A 14,416-nucleotide genomic window follows, 5' to 3' on the forward strand; every position below is an offset into this window, starting at 1 on the left:
ATCGCTGACATAGCCTACTTAAAAAAATCTTCTAGTATAGTGTTTTTAATTGCGCAATTTGATTTTGCGCCAATTGATTGAAAGTAATATTGTAATTAAATTTGCGCAACAATTTTATAACTCACGACAAATTTAAACAATGTAAAATTTACATTAAACAAGGCGGATCGTGCATTGCCCGGGTGGCAACGCTCCTAGTTTTTAATCTCTTCAAGAATACACAAATATAATAGTTGTTTCCATTTATTTTTGTTAATTAAGAGAACAATGCTTAAGTCTAATTCCCGACGTTTAAAAAGTATAATTTATTAACGATGATTACGTATTCAAAGAACCGGTCGGATTAAGTTTATAAGAAAACAAACAAGGAAATAATGTTTATTGTAGATATTGCTGCAATAGCATTTACTCTATCCACTGTTGGAGAGTATAAGAAGAAAAGAAAACATGTGTTGATGCTTTGGTACAACGCATTTCGAGTGGCGAAGAGAGTTTATAATTTATCCGGCTATAGGCGGAGGAATGCTACAATGTTCATGTAACCTACACGTTGATTATAACGTATTTTACAGTTGGGTTTATTTCCTAGTTACGTAAAGCCCTAGTGGAAGTATCCTCATTAAAATATAATTACTTTTGCATGCGCAACGACACCGACCGATAAATAACCTGATCCTCTCCAACTCTCAGGAAAGTCGTTTTATATTCTTACTATTAAGTGCATTATATTGATTATCTCTTTGTCATAACCATTACCGTTTTTGGGATTAGCGCCGCCTTATAAGAGCGGAACGCATTCAAATGTGTGCGCGAATGATGTAACAACATGCACTTGCCACACCGGTTCCACCTAATCCCATTTAGATATTACTATACTCGATGAAAGATTAGACGGTTAAGCTACATTTTCATTTAGCTGCATAATTAAGCGTTCCGTGTTCTCCAATCGCCAAATTTGCATGCGCGATTAAATGAAATAGTAAGTAAACACTACTTGTATACACAAATTACAAAAATTTAGAAAGTGAAAATTCCAATCAAATTATTTATTTTAATTATTATCAAATGTATGGAATTTCCTTATTAATATTTGTTAATTTCACATTTATTAATTAATTATATTTGTTAATTACATGTAATAATAATGCTTACATCACTTTCTCAAAATTTTGTCAGCTATATTTCTTATTGTAAATGATGTACTCGCATAGTACGTCAATACCCCAAACTTTTTGAATCCGCACAAAACGAGACTTTACTAATTTTTTAATTTTTTTTTTAAATATAATAATAAAAAATATAATAAATAAAACTTAACATTGTTCGAAACCTATTGTATTTAACAAGACGCTGTCATCTCTATTTAAATATAAAATGTGACTAAGCTTCAATAATATGCCTTTAACTTGCATCAGTTAGTATGCAAATATTGTTCATATCCTCTAGTTAAAGTTAACCTCAACATTTGAATATGTAACCTTAACATGTAATGTAATTATGGACACCAGCCAACGCCCTTTAGTGCGTATTAGATTATCATTAAGCAAACTACTTGGGTTGATTTATACTTTAGTTGTTACATCTATGCTACAATCATAATTTTATAAACGAACAAAACCGGTTGTATGAAGAATGTTTAAAAATAACGACAATTGCCAATACCAGTCGTGTTTCTATTTGCTTACGCTTTCCTTAAGTCATAAATATTCATTATTTAAACAACATAGTTTTATGAATATCTCAATACTATTTGGACAATACAGAAATTACGCCTCGAATTGTGCGGGTAATTGATTCCGCCAATATCCCGTACTGTTTGAAATAATTATATCTTTTTTTAGAATTTAATTGCTCAAATTTTGAAACAGGACTGTTCGAAGCCGCGCTTACTTTATAAATTTGTAATTTGAAAATGATATTATTATTTCTTTTGAATGCTACAAATTTCTACAAGGTTTGTTAAATAATTTGCGGCTAAAACAAATATATACATACAATAAAAAAAATAATAAATTAACTTGATGATCTTATACTTTCTACGTCGTGGATTATATAAATACAATATAACGTGTTTTATGTTCTATTGAGATTAACATAGAATAAAGAAATAGTTTATAAGAAAAAATTTTGTTCGTTTGTGAGTTTTTTTTTTATAAAATGCAATTTAATTTGTAACTGCAATGTGTTATTAAATAAATTGTTTACAATAATTGCTACTTTTTTTTTATTACTTCCAATGCTTTCTAATAACCACTTGAATACACAACAAAACAATTATAAAACAATAAGTGATTTTCTAGAAAAAAATCATATTCTTATTCAAATTAAATTTAACATTTTTTGCAAATAAAATAATTTAATCGTTTTTTAACAATTATGAAAAAATGTATGTCAAAAATAAAGTTCAAAGAGTTTTAATTAAATATTTGTACACTAAAAAATGTACTTTAGTATAGACTTTAAAGAGGAAAAAAAGATTTTTTTTTGTTATGAAAATATCACGTTTTTACTCATTTTCTTCTATAGATTGATATTTATAAGCTTATTTATAATCCATTCTTGCACAACCTCTTCAGTCAATTAGAAAATTAGAGCATCATCATGTGAACTCTAATAAATCTATAACTATTTATAAATGCAACAGTAAATTAAAAGCAATACCTAGCATAGTCCAAGTAATCGCTTTTGCCAATATTCCGGACTGTTTGAGACCGGACTAATCGAGGATTATAATACCGCACCAGAGACTACAGTCAAATCTGGATATCAAGGACATAAAGTTATAAAATTGTGTCTTGTTTTTTGTTAATTTATATCATTTATTTTGAAATTTTCAAACTGGACTATGCGAAGCTATGATGAAAAAATACGAAAATCTAGTAGCTATGTGACAAACCTCATTTTCTTTGTTTATTTACATTCATGAAATTACTGTTATAGACTCTCATCTCACATTACACTACATATATTTTTTTTACGTTTTGCCGTTATGTAAGTTCATACATGTTCTCTACGCATAAATACAGTCATTACAGAAACTTACGGAACTTTAAATATATATGCGTTTTTATTCGTGAATTTCACATAAAAAAATAAATTATCATATACGGATGGAATAACTTAAGAAGTTATCTGCCAGAGTTGCCCAAATCGAGTTTATGTAATTTCAATAAATTGGGGAAATTGATTGGAACTTGGGGTTGGTTTGCATAATTTAGTTAGTGTTAATACCAAATTTCTACATTTGCATATAGGTGAAAATATTTCTTAGCCAAAGTTTCACCTTGTAACGATTTATGCAGCAGCGTACATAAAATGGAGCGAACATCCTGTTTCCTTTTCCTGAACACATTTATTTCAAATCGATTAAAAAATACCTTTCATTTTAAGAATTGAAATAATTCATACTTTAAATAAATCTATGTGGAGAAATTTGAAGATTTGTCTAAACAGCATTAAATCATTTGCATAGTTTATATAAAATAGAGTACTGTAATACCTCGCAAAGTCCGGATTCACTAGAAAAAATATAATAAATGATAAAAAAAACTATATAAAATATAATTTAATTGCGTTTTTTTGTATGAAAAACAGTGACCAATTATCATTTTTTGTATGTATTAGTCCGATTTCAAATAGTCCACGGTATTTACGAAACGAATTATCCGGACTGAGCGAGGTATTACAGTTTCTTTTAAGAATTCTAATTAAAAAATGTAACAACTTATTTTTAAATATATATATATATATATTAATATTTGACCAAAAAACTATTTTGTTTTTCTCAACAATATTAATATTAAGATAATTGTTTCAATTATTCCAATATTGGATTGCATATTGATAGTAGGAAATAATAGATAATGTTGAACTAGTAACAGACCTCACGTTTAGTGGATCAGCGAACCGCAAACTACAGTCGAATTTGCTGTTGCATTATGTATTATATGGTATATTCTGGAGGCTCGAAGCGATCCGGATATTTGCTGACAAAGTGGATGCTCACACTTCGTTAAATAAGAATCGAATCAAAAGAAACAGTAAACAAGTAAGGGCGCAAAAAAAAAATCAAAACTAACCCAATAACGTTATTCAATTCCAAAGTTTTGTAAAAGTATATAAACAAATTGACTATTGTTTATTACAAAAATGTGTAATAAGAACACAAGTACTACCTATGGGTTAAAATGACCCATTTATTAAATATTATAAATTATTAATTTTTACAACAAACACAAATTAATTCTTATTATTTATTTAATTCAACTTAATCTCATTCTATGATATGAGATTTTGGTATTTTTATTCACAGTATTTGTCTGTGTATCGGCATTACTGATTTTCTACGTTTTGGTACATGGAAAACCACTTTGAAATCCAAATATTGATGATATTTCAAGAACGTATTTGATGTAGACAGGTCACTTTGACCTCTCGAAACGACTGATTTGCACCTACTGAAAAATGCAATATAAAATACTACAATAGCTAAAAGGTCAATCAACAACAATTAAATTACAATAAAATACGACTGAAGACAAATATCAGGTGGGTCACTCTGACCCATCCTTACAACTTTCGGGTTAAGAAAGAAATGTTATGTAACTACTTCTACAAATTCTAAAATCAATGTGAATGCTAGGATGTACACAATCAACATTGAAATTACGAACAGGATTGAATTGTAAACAATTGCATAAGATTTAAATATACATGAAACGAAAACAAATAACATAGTGCATATTTGGATGCGCGCATATCTAATTAACTGCGTTACATAAACTACGGATGCGCCATTCGTGTAACTTATTATTTTTTTTTGGTTCTATTGCAGCCAAAGCAAAAGTTTTCTACAATTCTACTCTCGGCATAAAGAGAAGAGAAATTATCAATACCTGGTGTTTCTCTGAATCGATTCTTGCCTGCTTAACGAGCGGACAATGAATTTCTCTCCGACATCCGTTTCCTCGCAATCAAAATTCAGTCCATTAAGTCGTCTCGGATTGTTGGTAATCGAGTGTTTAAATGCTTGCTTCAACTCTTGTTGAAACTTCTGGCAATCTCGAAGTTTGTTGATATTTTGCGGTTTTCAACAATGCAATTACTGCATCGTATTAGATACACTTTACCTTTCCTATTTTCTCTGCAGTTCCGTTTACAATTCTCTGTCGTTAAAATAAATTGTTTTCGAAGCCAATTTCAATAATATTATTGAATGTAAATATAATTACATTGTAAATATTGAATGTATTAAAAAAAAAGACATTACTACGTCAATACTGAATTTTCTTATTACAGTATACTCTTGACAATAGTTATTATAAATTCGATATTGAAGATATATCAATTTATTACTAATCATTTAATTGTTTTTTAGTTCCTTTTTTATTGATTTTCTATAATATTTTATAAAAAGATTCATAATTTTCTTGAAAAATTAATTAGATCCATTTATTTGATAAATATTTAATCATATTTAATTGTAAATTATAGTCTTTTAAATCGTTAATTGAATATTTTTTTTTTGGAACATTTATAAAAATATGTTTTGGTTTGTTCAGAATGTATTTTCGTTATTTAAAATCAACAATTTAAACAATTTAAATCTTCACTTAACTTTATATCTTCTTCTATAGTATTATTACCATTTCGGCAATAAAAAAAACAAAGTATGCCGAATTTCCATTATAATGACATTATGATGTATATTCTAAACTTTAGAATTAAATTCCGAACAACCGAATAATATCATATAAATTTCATATACAATCAATAAGTCCTTTAACATTGATTCAATTTTGAAATAGCAATTCATTTAATATTTATTCCATAACTTATATTTACTTTGTCAACTATCCAAACCCTAATTCATATTTAATGGATTAGGATTCAGTCGGTTGTTCCCAGAGACAACTAAAGATAAATATGCGGTCGTTCGTAAACCTGTCTAACGTATTTGTTCAGGTTGGACGAATACATGAAACACAGCTGGATCAAATCCCAATTTTTCATTGTTATATAATAGTGCAATAACAATTCAGAAATACCTCGCATAGTACGGCTACAATCAGTCTGGATTCACTATAGTCCAGTTATAAATAGTACACAAAATTAGTTTGTGTGTGTGTTTTATTAGTATTTTATTTAGTTGCTCAATTAGTGGATATTGATGAAACCAATTAATTACCCGTACTATGCGAGGTTTTATATAATATTACATACATAATTATACTACATTATAAAATTATCAGTAAACTGAACTTTGTATAAGTAATATCGTTTGAAGTTCTTTAATTAAAAAAATTAAATAAATTTAAAACTAAGCGGAATTATATGGAATTCAAAACTATTACGTTATTTGAATATTTAGCGATTAATTACGTAATGTGTTAATAAATTCTTGAAGTGTGTCACGTAGATACGTCCAAAGTAGTTACTGGAAAGATTCGAATACGATTCCATCCAGTTTGGGAGTAACTGGTCGGCCGCTTCGCAGAAACAAGTTTATAAATTTCAGTCGGAGCAGTTTGAAAGTTAGATCAATGAATAGTGAGAGGGAATGAGTACAAGGCATGGCATGGAATGGAACTGTCCCGAAACACTCTGCAAAATGACAGAGACACAGAAACGTGTTCGATTTACACGAAACAAACAGAAAAATGCAAATAATATTTACCAGTCGCTCGGAATCAATGCACTAATTAACAGTTTCGTTGATTGTACAATTGCATTTTCAATTGTTCAAAATGCCACACACGGATCTTTATTGCATTATGTAAATGGAAAACCGGCGTCGAGATTTCTGCAATCCCATTTTAACTCATCAGTCGCCAATTTGCATACAAATGTGGACATCAGGATTTGACAATGTTGTAATTAATTAATTAACTAATTACTGCAGTAAAAAAAAGTTAATTAACAATTTAATGATAACGAAATTAATGATTATTTACTGATTTCAGTTATCCATTTAAAAGTTAGTTGCGTAATTAGTTTAACGGTGTAAAAGAGACGTAAACAAGTCGCTGTAAGTTACAAAAAAAAATATGTTACATTTACATTCAAAAAGCGTAAAGTTCATCCTTCGTCTGTAATTTACTTCTATTGCTATTCACGTCACATAATATTTTGCAAAGTCTCGTTTGCATATTCAATAAAAGAGGGTTGTTGATTCACACAGAAAAAAATAATATTTCAGTCCACTTTCGCTTAAGACTTTTCGCAGAACTTTATTTTCGCTCAATACACTTTCATATCATTTTTCCGCATATTTCTTTAACTGCGACAGTTTTTGCGACAAAAAATAATTTCTCTTGCGATTTCTTTTCTACGGATTATTGATATTATGAACACTTTCTTTCATTTTTAATATAATCTTATCCAATTTCTGGAGAAAAGAGATCAGAATAAGAATTGTAAATATTAAGATATTTTTTAATTGTTTGTCTAATTTCTCATTAAATTGAAACATTATATAAATTATACACTGAAAATGTTGCTGATGTAAGCCAAATATAATTGCTGAAATTAAATGTTATTATATGAAATTCACTGCAGTAAATTATTTGGTAAATACACATTGTTTTAATATTCAACATATATTTCAATTGATTTTATGGAATGTATATAATTAAATTGAAATTCTCGTTTTTAACTCATTTTCAGTTACATGAAATTAAATTCCAATCAATTGGTTATAGTTTAATATAATTTGTAATGCAAATATTAAGTTGACTCACATTATGCAATACTTAAATAACTTGATAAGTTATGTTATAGATTTACTTTTGTAATTGAAATTTACTAAATATTCTTACTATATTATGAAACATTATTAATTTAACCTTATATAATCCAACCTAAACCATAATATGAACTTTACTAATTGAACTTAAGTATAAACTTACATATCCTAACTTAATTATTTATAACTATGATAAAAATTTTCTTCATGATTCTTCTTACTAAAGTTAATGTCTTTATTTATATAAAAATTTACAATAACAAATGATTTATTCTATTATAACCAAGGGAGTTTATATATACTCACCATGAAATTACATAAGAAAAACAGTTATTTTTTGTGAAAGAATAAAAACAAAGACACTTTTAAAATAGGTCTCGAGGGACGTTAAAAAGGACTCGGACAAGTTGTAAACCGCAAGAGTATACGTATGAAAGATATTTTCGAGTCCCTTTGGGAGTTGCTGCTCTCAGCCGTTCCCGGTATACTTAATATTGTCAAATAACTACGCCGGTTTTGTTTGAATTTACCTTTGGCAAGAGTTTAAATGTGTTAAATCGAAAAATGTAATAAACGACGTACAAGAATATCTCGTATACTTTGAGAACTAAAAAAGAAAAAGCACAAAAGGAAACTTGACTGTATAAAGAAAACAATAGTTTCTGTAAATAATTTTATATACTATTTATTTACAATTTATTTTTATTTTGACCAATTAAAATTAACTTTTGTTAGAAAATTTCTAAACCGTACTGTAGTGAATCCGCACTGATCGAAGCCGGTATTTGATAGTTTCATATATTTACTATTTAATAAAGTATTGATATTCAATTATATCTTAATAATTTAACTACTGCGAACAAATAAATAAAACGCAAGTACTACCTATGGATCAAAATGACCCGTTCATTAAATAACAATTACTTATATACGAATAAAAAATGTATGATTAAAACGAACTAAACGAGGTTTTACTCTAATTTTATAAATAAAAATACGGAATTTTGATATCACTTTATTATTGTATAACAATTAATTCTGTTTAAAATCCCTACACCTGTAATGTTGAATTTACGTTTTATGAATGTTTAAGTTTGATAAATCTAAAAATATAATAATCATCGTATTGGAAAGAGTAAAGTGTGAAACAACGAACAATAATTTAAAATTACATTATTTTCATTTGACCATATTTGTGCATTACCCAAGACACTTCGCTTGCGATCCGATCAAACAACGCAGTCATGAAATCGCCAATGTGCATTGACTTTTAATCGTTGCAAAACCGATATTAAGGTATTGAGGAATTTTGAAAAATAAATAAATAAAAAAAGTATGCACAATAACAGCAAGGAACGCGTTTAATTAAAGTGAAGAGAGAGAGATAAAAGAAGTAAAAAAAAGAAGGAAAGACACCAACAACAACACTGGATTCCATAGCAGATATAATCCAGTTGGGAGAGCGAACTAAGGTCAAGTGGAATGTCAAAGTTGACTTCCATCACGGAGAGCGTTAATTTATTGAACCTAATTTTCCTCTAATTTATTTAATTATTACACAAAGACACGAAACAGAAAAAAAATAAAGTTTGAAATCTGTCACGTTCTGAAAGTTACAAAAACCGCAATAAGCAAGCAACAGTAATTGAGGTGATGAACAAAAAAAAATATTAATATAAAACATTTTGTAACGTTTCTATGCGAGAACGGTCTTTTTGTATGCGGCAGATTGCGTTTGCGGGGTTCGTGTTTTTATTGGAGATCCATAAGCTTTTGCTGTGACCCTCTGGGTCGCATTTATACCAGAATATTACAAACGGGAATATCTCTGTTCGAAAGAGCGTACGTGCACGAGAGAAAGGGAGATGGAAGGAGATTCGACGTTATTTCGTTTAATTTTGCCGTGGAAGCGATGCTGCTGAGCCGATGCTTCGGAATAATTGCGGAGTTACTTTTACTTCGGATACTGTTATTGATACAGGTTTTCGTACTGGCAATCTAAATTCCCGGAACATTTAAAATTATTTATCGTGCAACCTGCAGATTACACACGTTATATTTCATAATGTAAAACCGTACAACGGGGCCGCGAAATAATTAGCAGGCCTGGAAAGCGGCGATTCAATATAACTAATCCACAGCCAACGCAAATTCCCTGCATTGTTTCCACATGGCTTCTATGCTAGTATTCCGCCACACGCATGCAGATACATATTCACATTTATTTATTTAGAAGGAAATTAACAAGGTATTAGGTTTAATCCAGTGCACAATACCAATGTTATTATTCCAGAAGTGAATAGTATATCAAAGCTTTGGTGTGAAATTTAACGCACAGATAAATTTAAAGTTGACATTTATTCCTTGATTCACAATATTTTTTAAAACTTTCAATTTAATACAGGATTTAAACTACACCAATTCCGGCCAATATTCCTGTTTGAAACCGGACTAATAGACTTAAACCACATAAAAATGAAGCTCAGAAACTTGACAGTATAAAGAAGAAAGAGCGATAATTTATTTTTGAAATTGTCAAACTGGACTATAGCAAATCCGGACTAAACGAAGCCGCACTATGCGAGATATTATTTCATTATTTTTCTAATATATTTTTTTTAAGTGAGTCTTACATATATATACATGAGACAAAACTACTTAATTTTTTACATGATTGTTAAGACTTTTAATATATACAAACAATTGTCAAATATTATCACAAAAAATAATTGTATTATTAGAAATTCCGCTGTATCATTTCAATATCTCTTTAATTTAGTAATAAATTTGTAAATAAAAAGTGATAAAGGTCGTAGGTTAAAGCTCAAACTGAGGCTCCGGAGCCGCATGATGACAAAGTGCGGCTCATGTTCAACGCTATCTCCAACTAGAGACATTCCTTGTAGAAAATATTAAGATACCTTCCTCCTGCTTCTTCCCTCTTGGAAGAGCCTCTATACTACTAATTACCTTTCATAAACTTGATCAAGACACGTATACAATACCTAATATTATTAACAAAGAGGACGTGAATACCAATATTGATGGTCTTTTAATTCAGTAATTTATTCATTATTTTGATTACATAATCAAGTATGTACATTGTTAGACAACCTTCATTCTATAAACAAATTGTATTAATATTTCTAATTGATTGAGAATATTGTTCATTCCTTCAATACCTAAGATTCAATAGATAAATTAGAAACAATTTCAAATTACTCTGACTTATGATGGTATGTACAATTATATTTAATATACACATCGATATTGAAATAACGTTTGTATACAGGTGTAAAGTACCTTTTACAACTGTTTATAATTTCAAGAAAAACATTATGATTTATAATTGTTAATCTAAGAGATTCTGCAATGTACAAACGGTGAAAATGTTGAACATCAATTCGTGGTAAGTTGAGAACGTTAAAGCACAAATAATTGAAAAGAAAAACAAATTTTTAATCATTTTAAAAGGTAATCTGTTATTTTTCAAATAAGCAAAACTATTTACTAAATGGCAGAAAATTGACAATTTTATTCCCTAATGTATTATGTATTTAAGTTTCAATTTATATTTTAATTAATAGCTTTACACATAAGTAAATGACTTTGATAATTAACAAGGTTCAATACTTGTTTCATAATGCATGTATCTAACACATTAAATATAATTTATCTTAAATCATATACAGATTATAATTAATCAACATGAACGTTTTATCACGATTGTTAACATATTCTACATATTTAAATGAGTTTTCTTTTTGGTTTTGCACTGGAAAATATACGTGAAATTAAGAAAAGAAACGAAGTGATCTAAATTTCTCAGTGAAATTGCAGTCCGTGCTGATGGCGAGCAACAACAACAAAAAAAAACGTATAAAAGAAGTGAAACAAAGAGAGTGAACATCTTGCAAATTGAAATATGTCGGTGCATTTGTAATTCATTGTCTAAATGATTTTTTTTTGTTTTCTTTGTTATGCAGGTCAGTTAAACAGATGCCGACGACGACAACAAATTGTGTTTTCTCAATATCAGAAATCGGCAAAGCCTGCAATGCCCGAGAATAGTGTGCCAAGGAATAACGAAGTGCAATAAATCGGAAAGCCGGATTGACTTTGAATACCAAAGGAATTGAAATCAGAAACGCACAGTGAAAAAAAAAAGAGGAACAACAATAAGCAGAGAATAAACACGAACGGATACAACAAATATGAATATGCTTTCCTCGAACGTTCTCTGCATGAAGAAAAGGAAAAAGAAGAGCTATTGTGTTTCCAATGTATCGGATTATGGAGGGAAATATCGGGATAAAAGGTAATATTGCATTTCTTGCTTTTACTATTAAGTTTTTAGTAATTCTTTATGTTGATGATTGATTATTATAGGTCAAATTATATTTATATTTAATGAATACAATTATAATTGTAAATGTATCTCAATTATTTCAGATAATTATACGTACAAATGATGGAAACTTGTATCATTTAATATGTATGAATTTCTTTATTATTCAATAGATTTTCTCTTAGCATATTTTTCAATTGTAATTAAACATTTCAGCTTTCTTCAACAGTTTTATAATCTGTATTTTATTCAATATTAAAATACAAATTATAAAATAAGTAATTGAAGCAAAATTTCAATCTGGAAAACTTTAATTTATGGAATTTCATTAATTATCAATATATTTGTATACAAATTTCTACTTATATTTTTTAGATATTTGTATTATAAGTATTATTTTATCATTTTCTAATAATAATAAGAAGTTAATATATACGTTTTAATAAATATATTATTTTTTCTTTAATAATGTTTTATGACAAATGTAAAATGATTTGATTTGGTTTGTTTGAGCACTTGTCTAAGACGATATGATAAAATTATTAAGTTTCATCCCTATTTCTTTACAAACCAAGGGGAGTCCCATACCTTATTCTGACTACAGATTTTGCTTTTATAAAATACAAAAGTGGAATGTTAAGCTACTAAAGTATATGTTATAATATCAAAATGAAATCTTCTATTTATCTTCCAGTTTGTACCTATGTTTTTTGAGAACATTGATGATTTGTGAATTCAGCTTAAAAAACTTTTTTTTTAGCTTTGACTATAAATTACAGGAGATTGGCAATAGTTGCAAATATGACAGAGAGAACATTGGAAATTAACTTTAATTTTCATATATAAATTATTAAGATAATTGATGATTTGTGAAAACAGTCGATTTTCCGAGACTTAAATAAAACATACAACTTAGAAGATACAATATATATTGAAATACCGTTAGATTTTATAAATTTGATGTAATTTGTTTTACTCGTGCAGCTTTCCCTTTGTGTGATTTTTATTTTTTTTTCTGTTTACATTCGACGAGGTTAAAAGAAAATGAGACCAATATCAAACGCGGTTCGAAATTTATTCTAAATTGTTGTTTCATTTCACTTGACATACTAAGTGAGCATAATAAACATCAATTGTGCTCGTATTATTGATAGTTGCTCTTGTTGTTGTTTTTTTTTATACGATTACTTGAGAAACTTCACTAAATATTGCAAAATTCTATGTGGATGTTGCAAATACATTTTGAAATAAACACTGCTGTTTCTTATTTGATAATTATAAAAAATATATAAGATTCATTAAAAAAATTAGTACGATTCGGATTGAAAAAACTAAATTTTATTTAAGGTAATTTTTAATTTTCTTCTATACAGTCAAGCATCTATTTATACCTTTTATTTTTATGCAGTTTTAAAGTTCTCGATTAGTGCTGTTTTCCAGGTGTTCTTGTATCTACAAATAATTTATTTGGGTCGAAATTTAAATAATTACAAAATAATTTTTAATAACTCAGTAAAATAAATATTTGTTATGTTCTATGTGATATTATTACGTAATTAATTATTGGGTATTTATTTTTTGTAAATTTAAGTGTGAAGTTTGCATAATCTGTTGTACATGGATTGTAATTGTAAAGTTTCCCATGATTAATATGAACAATAGTTTATTTTTAACTTAAGTAACTACAAATGATTATGGTTAATTACGAGGCGATAAAATGGTGAATGTGTATCCTTGCAATAGTCAATTCATGCATGAAATATATGTATATACTGCGTATATTGATTACAATAACGATTCCTCTATAAATTATCTTACAGATCGATTTGCAACGATCTACATAATATTTATATATTTAATTATTTAACATTAGTCAAATATGTATTGAAATTGTCATATTTAATTTGAAATGCATAAAAATGTTGGTTGCAGGTCAACACTTAAATAACATTGTACTTAAGTTAGACAGAATCTCGAGTAACACGGTCAAATATTTACTAAAATCCTAGTATAACACGGTAGAACTTCAATGGGATGGTTAACTGTATAATTGAAATATATTAATACATTAAGAAAATAATACCGAACAACTGTAAAAAAATGAATGTAATTGAATATTTAATAGCTTTTATTTAAATAATGAATGATTTTAAGTACCTAGTAGTAAAGTATGTGTTTTATTACATGCAATGAAATAAATAGCCTTCTCCATGATATTTTTTTGTAATTCCTTCTTGTCTCCATAATATTTGAATAACAATATCAATAAATCATGTTAACTTTTAACTACTTGAAAAATAATGTAGTTATATAATATAGTAGTT

At 28.0% G+C, this 14,416-nt stretch overlaps 1 protein-coding gene across 2 annotated transcripts in view; it reads left to right on the forward strand.

Annotated features, from left to right (window-relative positions):
* The first annotated feature begins 959 nt into the window (after positions 1–959).
* The window catches only part of LOC108561856 (bromodomain-containing protein DDB_G0280777), an 86,667-nt gene continuing 73,210 nt past the window's right edge, over positions 960–14,416 (forward strand). The window contains exons 1-2 of one of the 2 annotated variants that reach the window (XM_017919952.1): positions 960–979; positions 11,731–12,062. In XM_017919952.1, coding sequence (XP_017775441.1) covers positions 11,959–12,062 — 104 coding nt within the window. In that variant the 5' untranslated portion in view covers positions 960–979; positions 11,731–11,958. The remainder of the gene's footprint in view (positions 980–11,730; positions 12,063–14,416) is intronic. The other variant, XM_017919953.1, reaches the window with a different exon arrangement.

The sequence above is a fragment of the Nicrophorus vespilloides genome, unplaced genomic scaffold, assembly GCF_001412225.1.
Source record: "Nicrophorus vespilloides isolate i.1.1-1 unplaced genomic scaffold, Nicve_v1.0, whole genome shotgun sequence".
NCBI lineage: Eukaryota > Metazoa > Arthropoda > Insecta > Coleoptera > Silphidae > Nicrophorus > Nicrophorus vespilloides.